At 40.9% G+C, this 22,530-nt stretch overlaps 1 protein-coding gene across 1 annotated transcript; it reads right to left on the reverse strand.

Annotated features, from left to right (window-relative positions):
* Positions 1 to 4,483: 4,483 nt before the first annotated feature.
* On the reverse strand, positions 4,484 to 22,408 carry Ska2 (spindle and kinetochore associated complex subunit 2). The gene is made up of 4 exons (XM_052197674.1): positions 22,293 to 22,408; positions 15,530 to 15,616; positions 11,300 to 11,476; positions 4,484 to 4,752 (listed from the first exon to the last, which is right to left on the reverse strand). Exons 1-4 carry the CDS (start codon positions 22,323 to 22,325, stop codon positions 4,681 to 4,683), a joined length of 369 nt encoding a protein of 122 aa, XP_052053634.1. The 5' UTR covers positions 22,326 to 22,408; the 3' UTR covers positions 4,484 to 4,680.
* Positions 22,409 to 22,530: the final 122 nt, after the last annotated feature.

Consider the following 22,530-nt stretch of genomic DNA (forward strand, 5'->3'; position numbering starts at 1 on the left):
TGCCCTTTTCCACAATACACATCCCCCCAAATGTCATCACTTTTATAATGACACAGATTATCAATGAGAAACTAAACAAAATCATGGTATGTCCATAAGGTAGTTACAAATGTTAAAAAGAATGTTCAATGTACAATGTATGCCGTGAAATAATATAAAATGACAAAACTAAATACTACAGTATGATTACTCACCTGTTTTGTTTTTCTAAAAAGAAATTCTATATGAATATGTATAGAAATGAATAAAGAAACTGAATGCCGACTACTTCTGGATAATATGCATTATGCCTGTTCTTAAATATCTTAAATATTATTAATTAAAACACATAAGGGGCTGGAAAGATGGCTCAGCGGTTAAGAGCACCGACTGCTCTTCTAAAGGTCCTGAGTTCAAATGCCAGCAACCACATGGTGGCTCACAACCATCCGTAATGAGATCTGACGCCCTCTTCTGGGGTGTCTGAAGACAGCTACAGTGTACTTATTTATAGTAATAAATAAAATCTTTTTTTAAAAAAATGGGGAGCCAGGCAGTGGTGGCTCATGCCTTTAATCCCAGCACTTGGGAGGCAGAGGCAGGTGAATTTCTGAGTTCAAGGCTGGCCTGGTCTACAGAGTGAGTTCCAGGACAGCCAGAGCTACACAGAGAAACCCTGTCTCGAAAAAAAACCAAAAACCAAAACAAACAAAAAAATCGGGCTGGAGAGATGGCTCAGCGGTTAAGAGCAGCCATTTAAGTGCACTGACTGCTCTTCTGAAGGTCCTGAGTTCAAATCCCAGCAACCACATGGTGGTTCACAACCATCCACAATGAGATCTGACGCACCCTCTTCTGGTGCGTCAGAAGACAGCTACAGGGTACTTCCATATAATTAATAAATAAATCACATAAAAACTACAGTAACAGGAAATAGCATCTAGATGAGAAATAATTCTAAATTAATTAAAAATGAAGATAGTATAACATGGAGGTTAGATACTATGGCCAATTTTGAGTTTTATGTTATAGATAAGTCAGCGGTGGTGGCACGCACACCTGTAATCCTAGCACTCTGGGAGGCAGAGGCAGGCGGATTTCTGAGTTAGAGGCTAGCCTGGTCTATAGAGTGAGTTCCAGGACAGCCAGGGCTATACAGAGAAACCCTGTCTCAAAAAAAAAAAAAAAAAAAAAAAAAATCCAAAAAAAGGTATCAGTCCCAGCTAACAGAAACCACTACCAAAACTACAAAATGAACTAGCAGTCTCATTATGTTCAATTTAGATGTTGAGGTAGGGAATTTTACTCACATTATTTGAGGGTCACGGAGTCTTTTTTCTTTTTTTTCCTGCGACAGGGTTTCTCTGTGTAGCCCTGGCTGTCCCAGAACTCACTCTGTAGACCAGGCTAGCCTTGAACTCAGAAATCCACCTGCCTCTGCCTCCCAAGTACTGGGAACTAAAGACATGTGCCACCACTGCCTGGCAGGTCACAGAGCCTTCAGTACTGGAAAACAAACTTAAGGGGAAAGCACTTACACTTCTGGATTCTGTTTGGAAGAAAGTCTTGCTGTGTGGCCCAGGCTCACCTGGAAGTCCATGACCAGCTTGGTTGTATTATCTTATTGACTCTCCTCAGGCCTACTAATGTGATTTTTCTATGCATGTCTCAGTATATGCTTTAAGCTGGTTGTGGTGGTGATAGTAACCTCACACAGGCGCATAAGGCAAGATGTGCTTGACTTGCAGGTCATCATGAACCACATACTGGGGCGTGCTCTCAAAACAGTAATCTATCAGGTGTGGCGTGGTTGCACAGCATTTAATCCCAGAACTCAGGAGGCAAAGGTCTGAGCTTATAACAAATTTTAAAAGCAGGTATGAAAGTGTATGTCTGCTCCACTATGTTCATAGCTGCCTTATTTATAATAGCCAGAAGCTGGAAAGAACCCAGATGTCCCTCAACAGAGGAATGGATACAGAAACTGGTATATATACACAATGAAGTACTATTCAGCTATTAAAAACAACGAATCCATGAAATTCTTAGGCAAGTGGATGGAACTAGAAAGTGTCATCCTGAGTGAAGTAACCCAGTCACAAAAGAATGCACATGATATGCTGTCACTAATAAGCAGATGTTAGCCCAAAATCTCAAAATAAACAAGTTACAATTCACCCAGCACAGGAAGCTCAAGAAGAGGACTTAAGTGAGGTGCTATGGTTCCTCTGAGAAAAGGAACATAATACTCACAGGAGCAATGAGGGAGGCAATGTGTGGAGCAGAGACTGAAGTAAAGGCCACCCAGAGGCTGCCCTACCTGGGGATACATCCTATAAACAGTCACCAAACTCCGACACTGCAACAAGAAGCGTGTACCAACAGGAGCATGCCATGGCTGTCTCCAGAGGGGCCCTGCCAGCGCCCCACAAATAGAGGCAGAAACTATTGAACTGGGCTTGTTTTCCCCAACAGAGGATCTGGAGGGTGGCCCAGAGGAGCTGAAGGGGTTTACATCCCCATGGAAAGAACAATGACTTCAGACAACCAGATACCCCAAGACTCCCAGGGTCTGAACCATCCCATCATCCAAGGGGTACACATGGTTCCAGCCAAAAATGTGGCAGAGGAATGTTTTGTTGGGCATCGGTGGGAGGAGTGGTCTTTGGTCCAGTAAAGGCTCAATAGAGGCCCCAACTAAGGGATGGGGGTGGGAGGAGGGGTTGGGAATCTTTGGGGAGGGGGGCTTTGGGGAGGGGGGATTGGGAAAGGTTTTATCATTGACAATGTAAATGAAGAAAATACTCAAAAGAAAAAAGAAAAAAAAGAAAAAAAAAAGAAAGTGTATGTCTGTAATCCCAGAACTTAGAAGCCTGAAGTGAGATTATCTCCACTTCCACGCCAGCATGGCCTACAGAGTGAGACCCTGCCTCAGAAAAACAAGAGAAGCCTGAAAGGATGGCTCAGTACCTGCTGCTCTTCCAGAGGACCCAGGTGCACCAGGTGCAAGTCACAGCACCAGGACAGCAGCTCACAACTGTCTATAGCTCCATTTCCAGGGGATATGACACCCATTTCTGGCCTCCCTGTGCACCAGGCATGAACATCAGGCACAGGAAGACATGCAGGCAAAATACTCATGTACATAAAATAAAAATAAATTTTTTTTTGTTTTTTTGTTTTGTTTTGTTTTTTGTTTTTTGTTTTTGTTGTTGTTTTCCAAGACAGAGTTTCTCTGTGTAGCCCTGGCTATCCTGGAACTCACTCTGTAGACCAGGCTGGCCTCGAACTCAGAAATCCGCCTGCCTCTGCCTCCCAAATGCTGGGATTACAGGCGTGTGCCACCACACCCGGCTAAATAAATCTTTAAAGAGAAAACAGGACCAGCTTTGTCACCAGCACCCAGAGCAGAAGCAAGTGATCTCTGAGTTCTAGACCAGCTGATCTATATAGCTCCAGACCAGCCTGGGCAACATAGTGAAGTCCTGTCTAAAGAGGAAAACAAATAGATGGGCACAGTTTCTCATCTCTGTAATCACAACACTAAAGAGCCGAAGCAAGCAGGTTATCAAAGTGCCTAGACAAGCCTGGACCAGAGGACTATGATAGATAGACAGACAGACAGACAGATAGATAAATGGGACATAATTCAGTGGTATATTGCATTCTAAGCATGCAGTTGTCACCCAGAACTCCAAAATTGGTGAAACTTAAACACACACACACACACACATACTGGATAGTATCAGATACGTCAGTGATTTCAGTCTTTCATATAGAATGAACAACTACAAAAGTAGCATGAAAAATAACATATTATTGCAATACCAGATAGAAAGTCTAAAACAGCACTTGAAAACAAGCTCATGATGCAATAGGAAGGAAAAAATTAAAGTTCTCACAAAACAGCCTATTAATTTGTTAGATTTTGGGAAATATTTGACATCATATACACACAAGTATGTTATTAACTGTAATATACATAAAAAAAAATACAGGGTCGGGATGTGGCTCAGCTGTGCAGTGCTAGCCCAGCATGAGCAAGGGTCCAGTTAGAGCCCTAGTACTACGTAAACCAGACCTGCTTCCGCACACTGGGAATCCCAGCACTCATGAGGTACCAAAGTAATATTGTCCTCATTGACACCAATTCTGAGGCCAGCCTGGGATACACATAAGACTTGTCACAGACAGACAGACAGACAATACCCAGTGTGATAGCAAAGGCAGGCATCTCTAGGATTCAGTGACAGTCTAGACCACATAGTGAACTCCAGGGCCAGGCAGAGCCACACAGTGAGACTTTCTCTCAAAAGAGCAAGCAAACGCCACCTGAATATTATACAAGTATTTTGCCCATTCATATGCTAAATGAAATGTACATTAATATTATTTTACAAAACCCCAAAATGTCTAAAATTATGCCAACTATACAAAAAGAAAACAGAAAATAAAAATTGTACTAGGGGACTTCATTGCCTGAAATGACAAAATGAACTCTGGGTATCAGTATTTACATTTCTTTATTCCCATCCCATCCTTTGGGTTTCAGTCTTATGATATCTACCCTTCATATGAGATGCATTATGATCTCATGATCCTCTCAGTCAAGGAAAATCTCAGTCTTCCTCATCAGCCCCCAACCTCTACATATCTTGCTGCATCTCTTTGGAACTGATCTTTTCTCCATCAGAGTTCCTTTTAAATCAAGTCTGGCAGATGAGACTTTAATTGTTCTGTCACAGCTTTCTCTTCTTCAGTCAGTAGAGTTAGCTAGAAAACAAATTACAAAATGTTTATTTCAAAACCTTCAAAGGTTGTTAAATTAGTTAAACGTTGCTTTGTTGCACAAATTTTTTCATAATCTTATACTACATATTCAGTCTGGAAGCCTGAAAAGCAAGGGAAAACAATAGCTATCTGGCTATTTATATACCATGGTTGAGTTTTCAAAGAACTTACAATTAGGCTGTACAAACAAGATCAAGAAATCAAACAAAGGAGCATCACTTAACAGAACTAAATGAATGTTTCAATACCATATTTGGAAAAGAGATTTGGACCAAAACAGTAGAAATTTTACCCAGAGATATAAATGTGTGGTGAATTTTGGAAACCCCATCTCAAAAAAATATTTTAAAAAATAAGTTGCCACCCAGACACCCCAAGACTCCCAGGGACTGAACTATCAACTAAGGGGTAAGCTGGGCGTGGTGTTGCATGCCTTTCTGATTTCTGAGTTCGAGGCCGGCCTGATCTACAGAATGAGTTCTAGAACAGCCAGGCCACACAGAGAAACCATGTCTCTGGAAGGGTGGGGGGGGGGAGTACTGATATGTAATAAAGGATGATTAGAGCTGGACAGATGGCTCAGCAGTTAAGAGCAACAACTGCTCTTCCAGAGGTACTGAGTTCAATTCCCAGCAACATGGTGGCTCACAACCATCTGTAATGGGTCTTATGCCCTCTTCTGGTGGGTCTGAAGAGAGCAATGGTGTACTCATATACAGAAAATAAATTAATAAATCTTTAATAAATGAATAAATAATGGATGATTAGGAAACAGCCAGAAGTAACTATCCACACAAAGCAGGTTGGAGCAAGATCAGAAACAAAAGGGAATAAAATTAATGCTAAAGGATTTTTCAGAACACCAAAAAGTTAGCTGAGAAAAGATTATATGGGAAAACAACATTCAAGCTACAGCTCAAACTTCTGAAGCATCTCCAGGATAGCTCAGGCCAACTTTCCATGACGCTGGAAGCAATCTCTATCTGCACTGTCTGATCAGGAGATGAAGAACTGAATTCTCAGGTTTATGTAATTATGTTTAAATTTATATAACCATGTGTGCCTATTGAATAGCCCAGTTGTCCAAAATCTCACAAACCCATGATTCCTCCATGCCGCTGCCTTGGCAGGTTAACATTGGGCCCACATATTCAAATATGTAAGATTTTAAGCTCATGCCCTACAACAAAAACAGCTGCAGAACTCTTCTGCTTCAAGCGAAGGGAGTGATGTGACAAACACGTTCTCAATAAATCCCTGATATTCCTAGGATTGCTAGACAAAAATTCTCAGACAACTAGTAAGTCCTCAAAGACTTTTTCCTAAATTAAAACCCAATTAATTAGCCTGAAGTTTGACGCAACTGTTTTGATTTTGTTTTTTGGCAGGGTATGGTAGTATACACCCTTAATCCCAGCACTTGGGAGGGGGAAGCAGGGGATCTCTGTAAGTTCAAGGCCAGCCTGGTTTATGTAGCAAGCTCCAGGACAGCTAGGACTACAGAGAGACCCTGTCTCAAAAACAGATTTTTTTTATTCATGTGTACGTGTATCTGGGTGAACGTATACTAGCGAACAAGTACCTGAGATGTCAGAAGAGTCACAACACCCTGAAACTAATTATTAACAACTGTAAACTACTCCGTGGGTACTGGGAATCAATCTTAGGACCTCTACAAGAACAGCAAGTGTTCTTAACTGCTGAGCCATCTCTCCAATCCCTGCAATATTTTTTCTTAACAGACCTTCCCATAAAATACAATACATTCTTTTAAAGCCTTTCTTTTTTTTTTTTTTTTTTTTTTTTGGTTTTTTTCAAGACAGGGTTTCTCTGTGTAGCCCTGGCTGTCCTGGAACTCACTCTGTAGACCAGGCTGGCATCGAACTCAGAAATCCGCCTGCCTCTGCCTCCCAAGTGCTGGGATTACAGGCGTGCACCACCAGCGCCCGGCAAAGCCTTTCTTATTAGCCTGAGAATTATTATTTTTTTGTTTTAAAGTTTTGGGTACTTTTTTTTTTTTTGGTCTGTTTTGAGACACAATCTTACTCTGTAGCCCATATTATCCTGGAATCCATATCAATCTTGCCCATTCCTTCCAAGTACTGCATTTACAGGCATGATTGCCATAGCCATTGTTTTGGTACAAATCTCTCGAGTAATAACCTTTTATAAAAGAGCATATTTAAGCCTCCACATCTTAGATATTTCTACTTATTCACTTCCCCACTTCCTCTTCTGGTCTTGACTTCCTATTTATTAAGATCACTAATTTAAGTGTCCTTTTGAATATAGTTAATTCAAAGATACAGTGTTACCTTTCCAAGTGAAAAGTCACGGTCACTGGTAAAGATTAGAGCAGTTTTACTTTCTGTTGCACATAATGCACCATTTTCCTTAATTTCACAAGGATGCTCACAAAATAATGGAAAGGCCTTTTTGACTATTTTAGAGCATTTCAGTAAATCTTTGGTTAAATGTAACCTTTGACTTTATTCTCAAACATTTGTTCCTGTTACTGGAAAAAAAAAAGCTTTTAAAATTTAAAAACCTTTATAAATTCTATCCTACATGTACCCCTTCCTGTCCCCTCTTCCCTGAAAAGAAAAATTCCTTTCTGGTGATGCTGAGGGTCAAACCCAGGGCCATAAGCCAAGCCAGTAACCCACCACTGAGCTCTAACTAAAGCTCAGCTGCATGGCTTAAGACTCTAGGTGAAAGCTATTTGTGGCCATACAACCTTTTAATAGGCGCCAATTTCATTTCTTTCACATTTAGACAACAGATAGGCTTTAAAATGTCCACTTATAGAGGTTATTACTACAGAGAGAGATCTGTACCAACACAGCTTGGTATGGCAATCATGACAATATAAGAATGTCATTGATCTGCCCCCTTTAAACTTGAACATCTCTAAGTCTGAATGCCACATCTATAATTTAACTAAACTTTAAAATCTCATTTTTAGGGGGCTGGAGAGACAACTCAGCAGTTAAGAGCACCGACCACTCTTCCAGAGGTCCTGAGTTCAATTCCCAGCAACCACATGGTGGCTCACAACCATCTGTAATGGGGTCTGGTGCCCTCTTCTGGTGTGTCTGAGGAGAGCAATGGTAGTGTACTCATGCATAAAATAATAATAATAATCTCACCCTTTTTTGTTTTTTTTTTTGTTTGTTTTTGTTTTTGTTTTTGTTTGTTTTGGATTTAGTGTTTTCAAGACAGGGTTTCTCTGTATAAGCCTGGTTGTCCTCCGAACTCAGAAATCCGCCTGCCTCTGCCTCCCAGAGTGCTGGGATTACATGCATGTGCCACCACCACCCAGCTAATAATTTCATTTTTTAAAAACACTAATTTTGTCATTTTTAATTATGTGTATGTCATGTGGTTAGTACCCTTACATGCTTTTGATCTGAGCATTCCAGAGGCACAGGCTGATCTGAATGAGTTAGGGGTCAATCTGGTTTATAAGCAAGTCTCAGGGCAGCCAGAGCTACATAGTGAGACCCTGTCTCAGATAAACAGAAAAACATAAACAAAGTTGTTAATTATGTGTGTTTAAGGATGTGGGTGTGTACATGGGAGTGCCACACCTGAGGAGACATGTGAGGACAAATGACACAGAACCCTTGCAACTGGAAGTTAGTGCAGGTTGTTAGTGAACTGCCGGCCATGGCTGGTCCTGGGGGCGAGTGTGTGTTCTCACTACTGCAACTGCTCAGCTACTGCAACCTACCCAGACCATCGACCTGTCCCATTTTTAAAGTGGTGGGTACAAGATCCACGATATTCCAATATGACTGTCATGGATTTTAAAATATAGCTTCCTTTTTTAGAGCTTGTAACCTGCCTTCCAATCGTTGATCTTACTTGGCATAATCTGCTCCAAAAATGAACATTCCCATAGCTTTTCTCATCTGGCACAATTATTTCTCCCTTCAGACATTTCTACTTGTGACTGATTTTATAGTTTAGATGATTTAGATGTTATCACAAGGAACTGGGGATAGAATATTTGCAAAGAACCCTGAGTGTGATCTCCAACAAGGCAGAGAAAAAAATGAGAGAAGAAAGGAAAGAGAGAAGAGAGGAGAGACGGTGTGAGGGGAAGGGAGGGGAAGACAAAGAGAATCCCTTGTCATAAGAACATTACTTTTCTATACCAGTTTTTAGTCTCAACGAGAAATCATAGTACTGTTTAGTATATCCAGCAATTCATAGCAAGCATTCACAATATTATTTTTTCTCTTTGTTCACTTACCCTAAGTTTTCTATACTTTAAAACTTTTATGAATTTGTAGATACATTGATATGGACATATGGAATCATGATTTCCGAGATTTGTTTGCCAAAATGTGTTCCTAGTATCAAATTTTGATCATAAATAATGAAACAACTGTGACTTGGGTAGTAATAGCTCTATGGGGGTGGCTGAGTTGGGAGATACGTTCTTACAACACCTCTAGCCTTGGATTCGATCCCGCTCCAGAGGCAGAGACCAGGCTACGGAGATGGCCCAGTGGCTAAAAGCACCAGTTTCTCTTACAGAGGACCCAAGGTTGGTTCCCGGCATCCCATTATGGCTCACCAAAATCTGTTCTGGGGAATCAAATGCCCTCTTCTGATCTCTATGAACACCTGGCACATACTTGATATACAGACTTACATGCAAGCTACACCCATACACATAAAAGTACATCTTAATTTGTTTTTTGAGAACCCAGCTCTTATAAATAAAATTGAAGGTCTTTATCCAGACAATCTAGTTTGTTCTTTGATTCCTTCTACAGTCTCTGCTGAACCCCCAACTTTTCTTTGACACTGCATAAAAATGTTACTAAATCAGTCAGTTCTCAGTTCAAACTCTTAGTGCTTAGCTCAGTAACAGATGTTTTTGTAAATCTATTTAAGGAATCTTTATATATCACTGACCTAAGTTCACAAGTGTAAGGATTCTCCCTCCCTCCCTCTCTCCTTTTTTTCTTTGGTTTGGTTTGGTTTCTTGAGACCAGGTTTCTTTGTGTAGCCCTGGCTGTCCTGGGACTCACTGTGGATCTCCACAGAGCTGGGATAACACACGAAGCACACCGTGCCCAGTTGATGAGGTTTGGAGGGCTGAGCCCAAGGCTTCATCCATGCTGGACAAGCACTATACTGCGCAACATCTCCAGTCCTTTTTGTTTTTAAGGTAGGATCTTAGTATGTAGCCCAGACTGGCTTTGAACAGTTTGTTGTTGGGTTTTTCTTTAAGAAAAGGTCCCATCAGGGCTGCCTAGCCCTGGAACTTACCACATACAGCACACTAGCCTATAACTTTTTGTGGAGAGGACTTCATTGATGGCTGCCGCTGACGCTGTTTGGTTTGGGGATTTATTTTGTTTTTCTTTGAGATACTGTTCCCTTGGTCTAGGCTAACCTTACTCTTGAAACATACTCAAGGCTGGCCTTGAAATCATAACATTCATGCCTCCACTTTCCAAGTGCTAGCATTATTAATATTTATCATTCTGCCTGGCTTTGCATCAAACACAGATGAATCCCACTGTGGTGGCACATTCCTGTAATTAAGCACTCAGGAGGCTGAAGCAGGAGAACTGCTTTGAGTCCAAAATAGTGCTATACAATGAATGATACCCTGTTTCCAAAAACAAAAAGGAATGGCTTCATTTTATAAATATTAGTAAGTTTAAGTTTTCTCTTCTTGTTGCAAAACCCAAGACACACAGTACAGCTTTCATTAACCATGCTAAATCTACACAATTTTTAATTTTTCTCATTTTACTGAAGAGAAAAGCAATTAAGTTTTGAGGAATCAAGAAAATTCTGTTTCTCTCAATAGTTTAAATTGACTACTAAATTTAAATTCCAACATTGTAGGAAGTAGAGCGAGTGAATGAAATCCTGGAGTGAATGTGTGGTGTGCTGTTCACATGAGCCGGCCATGTCCAGGACCCCAGTGTCTCAGACCCTTGGAGGGATGACATCGCCTTCCTCTAGTCCGAGTGCTCCCTGGACATTTATGGCCTAAAAACTGCTCCCCTATAGAGAAGGCTCCTGTCTTCTATAAACTCTGCCTCCCAGTTTATCTACATGTAATAACCTACCTCCTTGTCAGCCATATGCAATAACCTGCCTCCCTGTTCAGTTCTTTATAATACTCTGCACTTCTGGTGTGCTCAGGCTTCTCTAGAGAGCCCAGAGTACCAAATCCCAGAATGTCTGTCTGTCTGTCTGTCTGTCTTTTCTTCATTCCTTCACCACCCCAGCCAGGTCCAAGAGCCTGGAAGCAGTGAATGGATGTGGCACAACTTATTGGGATTTTATTTTTTAAAACAATAGTCACAACTAAATCACAACAAATCCAACAGGCAGTGTGGCACACACTCAGGAGGCAGAGGCAGCATTCAAGGCCAGCCTGGTCTATAAAGTGAGTTCCAGGACATCCAGGACTATACAGAGAATCCTGCCTTGGGGGTGATAGTGGGGTTAGGGAACAACTTCACAATTCCAACCTGTAAACTGAAAATATTACCTCCAGGTTTGTTTGCTTTTGTAGGTCTTGTATCATGGTCATTGTCTTGTTCAAAAGAGCACAAATGCAGCTCTTGGTCTCTTTTTGCTCAACAGAAACTTCCTTAAAACGTGCACATAAAGCTTGATATCGAGACTTTATTGCTGATAATTCCTTTAAAATTGTACCTGCATTTTTCTACATCAGAAAAAAAAGTAAGGTTAATATATATTGAATGATGTTGTAGAAATATTAAGCTTATTTTTATATTAATATATACAACACCTTCTACCACATATTTATTTCATCACTATGCAACCCTAGTTGGCCTAAAACTCTACATAGATCAGACTGACCTACTTAGAGCTGTCTGCTTCTGCTTCTAAACACTATAAAAGGTGTGCACCACCATGCCCAGCTAGAAAGAACCTTGTTTGTATACAAACACATAGGTATAGACACACACACAAAATCATAAATACTTAAAATTTTAAAGGAAATTCTGACAGCAATATAATATGGATAAATCGTGTTTGTGCGTGAACGCATGTACGAGTGCCACCTTTTAGAACTGGAGGTCACAGAATGACTTTCAAAGGTAAATCCTCTCCTTCCACTAGTTCAAGGATTTGACTCAGGTTGTCAGTCCTGTTTGGAAAGCCCATAATCTGAATATGAGGGCATTTATGATGAAATAAGCCAGTCACTAACAAACAAATACAGATTTAAGAGTGGTAAAATTCGGGGAAGGGGGAGCCGGGAAAGGGGAAATCATTTGGAATGTAAACAAAGGAATATAGAAAAAAAGAGTGGTAAAATTCACAAAGAGTTGGAGTTGGGTAGTAGTAATGATGGCCCTCCATCATTAAGTTTGGAAAAATGAAAACATGCTGAGATAGCCAAGTAGTGAGTAGTGATATACACCTTTAATCACAGTCCTTGGCCAGGACAGCCAGAGCTACACAGAAAAACCCTGTAACCCTGTCTTAGGGGGGAAAAAAACAGAAAAAGACAAGACAACCCACTAAGATGGATGGTGGATATACATGTTTAACAAAGCAAATGTACCTACAGCACCTGAATGGTATACTACAAAAAGATTTACATGGCCAAGCACAATGGCAGATGTCTATAATCCCAGCAAATGGGAGGCTTAAACAGGTAAGAAGTTCCAGACTGGATCCTGGGGTACATAGCAAGTTTGAGACCAGCCTGGGCTACATAATTTTAAGGCTAACCTAGACTGATAGTGAGACTCTGTTTCAAAGTTACAAAAAGAATAATTTTTTTGGGGGGGGTTTTTTTTTCGAGACAGGGTTTCACTGTGTAGCCCTGGCTGTCCTGGAACTCATTTTGTAGACCAGGCTGGCCTCGAACTCAGAAATCCACCTGCCTTTACCTCCCAAGTGCTGGGATTAAAGGTGTGCGCCACCACCGCCCGGCTGAAAAGAATAATTTTTAATAATAACTATTTTTGAACATTCTGATGGTTCCCGAAAATATCAAGTATGAGTTGCTTTTCTGGCCAGTAATTTCATGCCAAGATATACCCACAGAAATGAAAATATGTGCACCTAGAACTTCTACATGAATGCTCACAAAGGCACTATCCATTGTATCCTCAAGGTAGGAGCAGCCTGAATATTTCACTGATGAGTGGATTAAAAAAAAAAATAAAACACTATAGTTCTACAATGGAGAGCTTCTAACTATAGAAAAGAATTAAGTACTGGTCATGATACAGCATGGAATAAAGCTGGAAACATGCTACGAGAGAGGCAAGAGAAGCACATACTTCCACCTCACTGTTGAGCCATGATCACAGTACACACCTGTGGGACTACAAAGTACACAATAGATGCCATGAACTGAAGGGGGCGGGACTGGGGATGGGGAATGTGGTTTCTTCCTCAGGTGATAAAAATGTTCCAAAGTAGGGTAAATTAACTGAAAATTAAGATTTCAAAGCAAGGGCTGGTGGCATGGCTCAGTGGAAGTGCTTCTTCCCCTGCAGGCCTTCTGGTTTACATTCAATCTGCAGAATCCAGGGAGAACTGACTGAACCTGAGTTAGGAGTTGTCCTCTAACCTCCTCATGTGGACCAGGGAATGCACCCACACATGCATATACCATACACATAATAGTAATGAATATTTTTTAAAAAATTATCATGGGAACAGCTATAGGACTAAGGGTGCCGATACTAAAGTCTAATGAATTGTATACCTTACTTAGTTGGTTTGTTCAAAATTCAGGCTGGCCTTAAACTTGCAAAACCAAAGGTTTTTAGATTCTGCTTTTTAGCTTTTGTTTCTTGACAGAGTCTCACTAATGTAGACCTGACTACCCCAGACTCAGGTAAACAGGCTAGCTAAATATTTATAACAATGCTCCTGCCTCTGGCTCCCAAGTAATGACATTATGGGTGAGCACTACCATGTCCAGCCTAAAACAAATTTTTTAATATATAGAATTTTTTTAATTCAAATATGCTATTTCCTATCTGCTGTCAAGTATACTGTCAACAGACAATGCATGGAAATTATTTTCTCTTTCCCGTTGACGTATATATATATATATATTTTTTTTTTTTTTGAATTTTGTTTTTTTTTTTCTTTTTTTTTTCTTTTTTTTTCCTCGAGACAGGGTTTCTCTGTATAGCTCTGGCTGTCCTGGAACTCACTCAGTAGACCAGGCTGGTCTCAGACTCAGAAATCTGCCTGCCTCTGCCTCCTAGAGTGCTGGGATTACAGGCGTGTGCCACCACCGCCCGGCTGATGTTTATACTTAAAAGGCACGAATTTATGGTATATAAACAGAACTCCGATGCAGTGGGCATGGGCCAGCTCTGCCGGATGGAAACATGAATCAGCAGATGAAGTGCCAGCAGCTTAGGGACTGAAGCAAGGGGATTTCAGTTAAGCCTAGAAATGGAGACTAAGCAACACAGTAAGAACTCTTTCTCAAAATTAAAGTTGGTAATTTCTGAATAATATAATTTTTTTTTTTTTTTGGATTTGGTTTTTTTGAGACAGGGTTTCTCTGTGTAGCCCTGGCTGTCCTGGAACTCACTCTGTAGACCAAGCTGGCCTCAAACTCAGAAATCCGCCTGCCTCTGCCTCCCAGAGTGCTGGGATTACAGGCGTACGCCACCACCGCCCGGCTTGAATAATATAATGTTAATACTGTTCTAGTTGGCTTTCTATCGCTGTAATCAAACACTGCCCAAAACAATCTCTGGGAGGAAAAGGTTTACACAGTTTACTCAGCCCAATCACAGTCCAAAAAGGAAATTAGGGCAGGAACTCAACCAGAAACCTGGAGGTAAGAAGAGAAGCAGAGGCTGGGGTGGAGTGCTGCTTATGGCTGATTCCTTATACAACCCACGGCCACCAGTCCAAGGACGGCACCGCCTACATGGGCTGGGCCACCACCTATCAATCATTAAAAAGCTCGTACAGACTTGCTCACAGGCATGAGGAGCCTGATGAAGGCAATGTTTTCTATTGAAGTTCCCGAAGATGACCCTGGATTATGTCAAGTTGAAAAAAGAGAAAATAACTACATAACTTTATACAAAAATTACTGCTCATACCTATACTATAATTAAACTTAACAGCATATCTTCTTTGCCAAAGAATAGCATGGCCTCTAAGCCTTCTCGCCTCAATTTAAGAACCATTATTCTATGAGTAGAAATATTCAGTCTTTGCACTTCAGAGGCTTCTTCCTTCTGTCTTTGAGTTCTTCATCTGTTTTTAAAAATTAGCACTTATTATCAGTATAATTGCTTCAGTATACCATAAGCAATCTTCCATCAAAAAAAGATGTTGTGCCAGGCAGTGTTAGTGCATGCCTTCAATCCCAGCACTTGGGAGGCAGAGGCAGGCAGATTTAAGTTCAAGGCCAGCCTGGTCTACATAGTGAGGTCCAGGACAGCCAGGGCTATACAGAGAAACCCTGTCTCGAAAAAAAACAAAAAAACAAACAAACAACAACAACAAAACAACAACAAAAGATGTAACTCTACAACCTAGTGCTTATAAGCTTGGTACTTAGTAATTGTTAGATTACAATTAGAAATATTAACAAACGTGGTGCACACCTTTAACGCCAGCACCAGAGGCAGGTGGCTGTGAGGTTGAACCTAGACCAGTCTACCTATTGAGTTCCAGGACACCAATGTGAATGAGACCCTGACTTAAAAACAAAACAAAAGAAAACAAAATGATTTACTTATTTCCCAGTTACCTCTCCTGCTGAATGTGGGTGATTAGTCTTGATCTCATATTCCAGCCTATATTGAAGGTAATCCAAATCAGAATCAGCTTTCTGGAACTAAAAAAACCAGTACACATATATTATTTAGTAAACAAAAATATATATTAGTAAACATGAACTCTCTGAGCTTGAGGCCAAGAGTTCCAGGACAGTCAGTGCTACAGGGGAAAACCCCGTCTCCTGGGAAAAAAAATTATGAACAAAAGCAAAGAAGTTTATAAAACAAACATTATCTATAATACTCTATTAAAACTAGGGCCAGCTCTGCCGGATGGAAACATGAATCAGCAGATGAAGTGCCTGCAGTCACACCTGATGACCCTAGTTCAATCCCAAGATCCACATGGTGAAAGGACTTAAGGTTTCTTTTTCTCTGCAACAGGGTTTAATGTAAACCAGGTATACCTAGGGCTGACTACAGCAGAAAATCACCAGGTTTACCCCCCTGGGGTGGCTGGAATTAGAAGCCTATGTCCCTCCACTTTCAGACAGTGCCAGGATCTAGTCCCAGGGCCACTTGAATGCCTCACCAAGCTACATCCATCTGAGAACCTACCTGGTGAACAACAAAGTCCTTCACGTTGAACTTGAGACCTCTACATGCACCAGGGCACGTGCACACTACACATGTGCATTAGCTGTTTTATGTAGAGCTGTGTGAAATCTTGTTAAGATTTCCTTAGGGGCTGGAGAGAGAATTCAGTGGTTAAGAGAGCTCTTAGTCTTGCAGAGAATCTAAGTCTGTTCCATTCTCAGCGCACCCACATGACTGCTCAAAACCAACTAACTCAAGTTTCAGCTCCAATACCTCTTCTGGCTCCCACAAGCTCCTGTACACACGTGAATGAAGGATATAGACTCAAGCAAGCACACACATACATACACATAAAAATATTAATTTACCAAAAAATTATTTTAAATTTATGTTTGTTTATTTGGGTGTGTCTATGTTTACCTTGCCATGTGTGTAAAGAAACCCACAGAGGCCACAAGAGAATATACAATCCTCTCAAGGTGCAATTGCAAACAACTGTAAGCTGCCCAACTGGGTGCTGAGAAGCAAACTCCAGACCTCTGGAAGAACAAGAAGCTCCTTGACCCCAGAGCCATCGCTCCAGCCCCCAAACCACAAATCTCCAAGAAAAAAAAATTAGTGACTTGGATTGAGAAAATAATGTGTGTCTGTGATTTATGTGCATGCACATATGTACATATACCATGTAGGGACAGGAAGATTTTAAGACACTAAAAAAGAGACATCAGTTGCAAATAAACACATGAAAAATTTTCAATATCACTAAGTGGACTATGGAAAAGATTTTCTCAAATTGTTTACCTTTTGTGTGGGGGTGTGCTTTTCTCAAGACAAGGTCTCTCTGTGTAGCCCTGGGTTCCTGAAACTGCAGACCAGGTCTCAAACTCAAGAGATCCACCACCACCACCACCACCACCACCACCACCACGCGCCCCCACCTCCCAATCAATGGGATTAAAGGCTGTGCTGCTACCTACTTGATTTTCACAACTTCTCCTAATAGTCCCATATCTCAGTATTTACACAGCAGAAATAAGAAATTATGTCCACACAAAGACACTCAATGCTTCTACAACTTTATTCATAAAAGGCAAAGCCTAAAAACAACCCAAGAAACAATTTGTCAGATTTTATACGATGGAGTATACTCAGCAATAAAAATGAGTCAACTCTCAACGCATGCAACAAAGACAAGATGGCGAAGGCAGTTTACAGGAAGTACAAAAATGCAAATGCAAAAGAACAATGTGCTAGCTTATTCATATTTTGGAAAAAAACAGTTTAAAAGTAGACTGCAGACACAGAGATACTTTTGAAATTAAATGTAATCAAATGTAATGAAAATGTTTTATATCTCAGTGGAGTTAGTTACATTATGTATACATTTGCCAAAACTAATCATAATATACACTTAAATTTTAGTTTTACTTACATAAAATTGTTTAAAAAGTTAAAAAAAAACTTATTACCAAAAAGTGATGATTTTTGTATAAACAAAAGAATATACTGTGTGATACACTGTGACACACTTCCATGACAAGATTTTTTTTTTTTAATTCTATCTTTATTTTTTGAGGGGGACATTACAAGGGCAGAAGGCAGATACTAAGGGGACAGAAGGATAAGTGGAATTGGGGTATTGGGGTGCATGATGTGAAATTCACAGCCAATAAAAAGTTTTTTTAAAGTAATGATTTATATTTTATAGTTACAATAATCAAGCCTGTTTAAATTTTAAGGATTTTATTATTCTTTGTATGTAACAGTGTGTGTGTGTGTGTGTGTGTGTGTGTGTGTGTGTGTGTGTGTATGTATTTGTGTGCCTGCATAGACCAGAAGACAGCACTGAACTGCCTGGAACTAGAGTTGCCTGGGAGCTACTAGATGTGGGTGCTGGGAAGGGAACTCAGTCCTCTGTACTGCTCTTAGCTGGACCATTTCTCTTGTCCCCTTCCTAAGTGTTAAATTTAAGCCTTTCTTATATAATACTAAAATGGACACTAAGACATGAAGCATTACCACAATAAACAGACATGAGAGACTATCACCAGTTCATACACTATAGTAAGACCTAAGAGTTGCCAGAACCTATTCAAGTCTGTTACAAAAAGAAGCAAATTACAAAGTACTATTCAGTTAGATAAGCCATTACTTCACAATGTACAGTAATGAATTTTTCAGGGCAAAATGATTAATGTTAAGATATTTTTTCAAATGGTGACTTTTTAAAAAATATACACAGTAACAAAGTTATACAGTTTTTAGCACTGAAAGTTATAGAGAACTTTTCACAAATACTGAAGATGTAAGAGAAGAACCAAGAAAGGTGTATGACCTGCTTGCGGATGCTTTGACAATACTATTGCACTGCTAGCTGTAAAGTACAGTAGTGCAATAAAGTCAGAGCAGTCGTTAGCAGTAGTGAGCAGGAAAGGAATGTAGGGTTCAGTGTGCAAAGGCCTTAAAGTTGACTTGCCAGAAGACATCCAAAACCTAAAAACATTTATACCACAGTTTATTTTTTTGAAGGGCAAAGGACCAAAATGATAATTGGTTTTTGATGACTAACCTGTAAGTAGAAGCATTCAGACATAAACATACACAGATGTAAAGAAATTTTGTAATATGTTCTAAGCCTTCTATGTGTTTTTTTTTTGTTTGATTGGTTGGGTTTTTTTTTTTTTTTTCTGACAGAGTTTCTCTGTGTAGCCCAGGCTGTCCTAGAACTCACTCTGTAGACCAGAATGGCCTACAGCTCAGAAATCTGCCTGCCTCTGCCTCCCAAGTACTGGGATTATAGGCATGCACAACCACTGCCCAGCATTCTGAGCCTTTAGTAACTAATATGGGCATCACACACAGCACTTAAATCTTGTGTTTTGCGGGCTGGAGAGATATTTCAGAGGTTAAGAGTACTGACTGCTCTTCCACAGGTCCTGAGTTCAATTCCCAGCAACCACACAGTGTGTCATAGCCATCTGACATGGATCCGATGCCCTCTTCTGGTGTGTCTGAAGAGAGAGAGTATACTCACATACATAGAATAAATAAATCTTAAAAAAAAAAATCTTGGGGGCTGGGGAGATGGCTCAGTGGTGAAGCACACTGACTGTTCTTCCAAAGATCCTGAGTTCAAATCCCAGAAACCACATGGTGACTCACAACCATCCATAATGAGATCTGACTTCCTCTTCTGGAGTGTTTGAAGACAGCTACAGTGTATTACATATAATAAATAAATAAATCTTTAAAAAAATCTTGTTTTTTTTAACCCAAGAGTTTATTGAGGGCTATTATATATGGGAAGAGATTATCAGAGAACCAGTATATTCTAAACAGAATATTAGCCCAACCTAACCTAATATTAGACAAGAGGATTTTGAATATTTCACTCTTAAAATATCCTATGTAGTAAAGAATGGTATATGCACTACTATCAAAAAAAACAATGAGAGGGATAAAAATGTTTCTTTAAAAGTCAGAAGTAAACCAAGAAACAGAACTCAAGTATCCTATTACACTGCCTTTGTGAACAATCCTAGGTAGCATCTCAAAAGGAGGGCAGGAGACAAATACCTCTCAATCAGTAAGTGAAGGGGAAATGTTAGCGAACAAAGGTTAGCCTACAATGAGCTTAGTTCACCATTAGTAATGCTGACTGATGAAAAAACACATCCCCATTATTTTCCTTGACTTTCCTTTAATGGTCCAGTTCAGCTACTCAGGCAGATCAAACAGACTAAAAACTGGGATACTTATCCTCAAATCCTGGACTACAAAACCCAAATTTGGGAATGTTTAACTCTGCTAACCAAGCACTGGGTTTTAAAGACAAATGTTAAAAGGCAAATTTAATTTTCTGAATTAGATGTTAACACAGGAAAAATACCAAATAATTTATTAAGATTAGACTTTTTACAGAGTGAAGATAACTACTGCCTTTGCAAAGTTAAATCGCATGTATGCAAGGGCTCCTTAGCAACTCTGAAGAATGCACAAGAAATCATTTATCTTTGTCTTACAAAGTAACTTTCTCAACAGATACTTTTAAAAAAAAAGGAACATAGCAAATGTGAAGATAAAATGTCTTTTGTTGTCTAGTCAATAAAAAGCAGTTAATATTGAAAATCATGATTAAAAATAATGTTTTTCAAGCCCTTGGTTATGAAAAAAATTCAGGAACTTGAAAATTGTAAATGTTACCATGAATATACTCAGGAAGCGTCACAAAGGGAAAAGATTTTCCTTTCATCCACTGCAAAAAGAAATTTTACAGCTACACCATAATTCATACAATATCAAAAACATGTTTAAAGTTCAACAACCTCATACCTTCCTAAAACTTACTTTTTCCAGCATGTTTTAACTTGTATTTTGTTTAAGATAATTTGCTCAATATTTTTTAAAAGTCTGAGTACTGATTGTAACAGAAGGGCTAGATAAAGGTCAGAAACTGATCAACCAATTACAAAAAACAACCTGTTAAAAAACAGAATTAGAGGGGGCTGGAGAGATGGCTCAGCGGTTTGGAGCATGGACTGCTCTTCCGAAGGTCCTGAGTTCAAATCCCAGCCACCGCCTGGTGGCTCACAACCATCCGTAATGAGATCTGACGCCCTCTTCTGGTGTGTCTGGGGACAACTACAGTGTACTTACATATAATAAATAAATCTTAAAAAACAAACAAAAAAACCCAGAATTAGCCTCTAACAAGTAAAAATATCTCCACCTATTTAGGTGGAAGGAATTCATATGGGAAAGGGACAGGAGAATTTACATGCCGGTTGATTGATAGAATCTAACACCAATATTTAGCATTTTGTACGTTTTAATATGGTAAACACACACACACACACACACACACACACACACACACACGCAAAATCCTTCCATCAAATATTCATTTTTCAAGATTTGGAAAGCTGCAGAAAATTCTCCTCTTCGCCCCACCCCCATCCCCACACTCCCTCCACAAAGAAAGTTTTGAAATACAATGTTAAATGCGACGGGAAATCTTTCTAATAAAATGTGTTTGAAACACCAGAATTCATTAACTCAAGAGAAAAGAAACTGAGGTCTCACACTTTCTGGGGTGGGAATGGGGGAAGCGGGTGGTATTTGCTATCTTCCAGGATCACCCCAGAGTCTTTTCGAAAGCAGAAGTTACAAACGCAAAGATTTTCCTTGGAGAGAGTAGCTCAGACACAACGGATACCTAAGCAGAGAGAAGAAGGGCAGATTGCAGATGAAGGAGCGTTTTACTTTTTAATATTAATCTTGATTTTTTAAAAGGGGCGGCGGCGTCCGATGATCAATCTGGAAGAAAAGTGATCGTGCAAAAGAAGCCTGAAGACAGAACAAGAAAACTAAGAAAAAAGGCGCGGGGATCTAGCGGGCAGTGCAGGGATGGGAGGGCGGGAATAAAGAGAACGCTGATGGAGAAGACAAGGCCCGTCGGCTGGACGCCCAGTGCACGCCAGCCTCGCCCGCAGCCGCCGAGGTCCTTCTGCCGGGTTCCCCTGGCACAGAGGAATGGAAGTGGGCATCTGGAAAGCAGACCGCCGGGCCTGGCGCAACGCCGCTCGCGCTCCGGGAAGGAGCTCCAGGCTCGGTCCCCGCGGCGGCTGCTCTCCCACGCCACCTCCGAGCCGCAGAGCCGCGTCTGCAGGACCGCGGCCAAGTTTCTCGTGCAAGTGTAGCATCCTCTCTGAGACTGTCCCAGCTCGCCGGGGAGTAGGTGCACGGGCAGTGGACCTGAATTTCTCCGCGCCCCTGGACTCCTGCCCCACCTCATCCATCCTCCATCCCCCTTTTCGGGAAACGTAAACGACCTCTCTCCTCCTCGGAGCATTTAAAGACCGTTCCAGTCACACTTGGGCAAAGGAGGCAGAAATACATGTGCCAGGCGCGGCTCCTGGAGCCGATGGAGAAGAAAGCCTGTGTCAGGGAATTACAAAGGCCCCACACCCTCAACATCTCCCGCCATTTCCCTCACAAGTTCCCCGGATGTAACCCCTTCCCCCGCGGCGGTTAAGAGACCAAGGCGGCGGTAGCTCCCATCGGTGCAGAAGGAAGGAACTCAATTCAGGTTCCAGCCTCCACAACCCAGTTTCAGGAGACTCCAAATTGCGCCTCACCTTCTAGGCCATCGGTGGAGAACATTAATTACCCAGTAGGTTTCCTTCACTCTCCACTCACCATCAGTTCCAGCTTATCGACCTCCGCCTCCATATTGAATAGTTGACATTCCTCAGACCGCGGAGGCGCTTAAGCTGCAAGCCGTGCTAGCACTGAGGGCCTCTATTGGACAGCTGTCACTCAACGTCTCGCGCTCATTGGCTCGTCCGTTTGGTCGGCGCCCGCCCATTGGCGCCTGGGTAACGCCCCTCCTTCTAAAACGTACTTTCCTGTTGGACAAAGACACAAAACGCCGCAG

Source organism: Apodemus sylvaticus, chromosome 10 (assembly GCF_947179515.1).
Source record: "Apodemus sylvaticus chromosome 10, mApoSyl1.1, whole genome shotgun sequence".
Taxonomy (NCBI): domain Eukaryota; kingdom Metazoa; phylum Chordata; class Mammalia; order Rodentia; family Muridae; genus Apodemus; species Apodemus sylvaticus.

Excerpts from the sequence above, each read along its gene's own strand:
- Ska2 (XM_052197674.1), bottom strand. The coding sequence starts at position 22,325 with ATGGAGGCGGAGGTCGATAAGCTGGAACTGATG. Across the intron at positions 11,477-15,529 it reads ACCCACATTCAGCAGGAGAG|AAAAATGCAGGTACAATTTT; the intron begins GTAACTGGGAAA and ends TTTCTGATGTAG. Across the intron at positions 4,753-11,299 it reads AAAAGCAAACAAACCTGGAG|CTAACTCTACTGACTGAAGA; the intron begins GTAATATTTTCA and ends TTTGTTTTCTAG.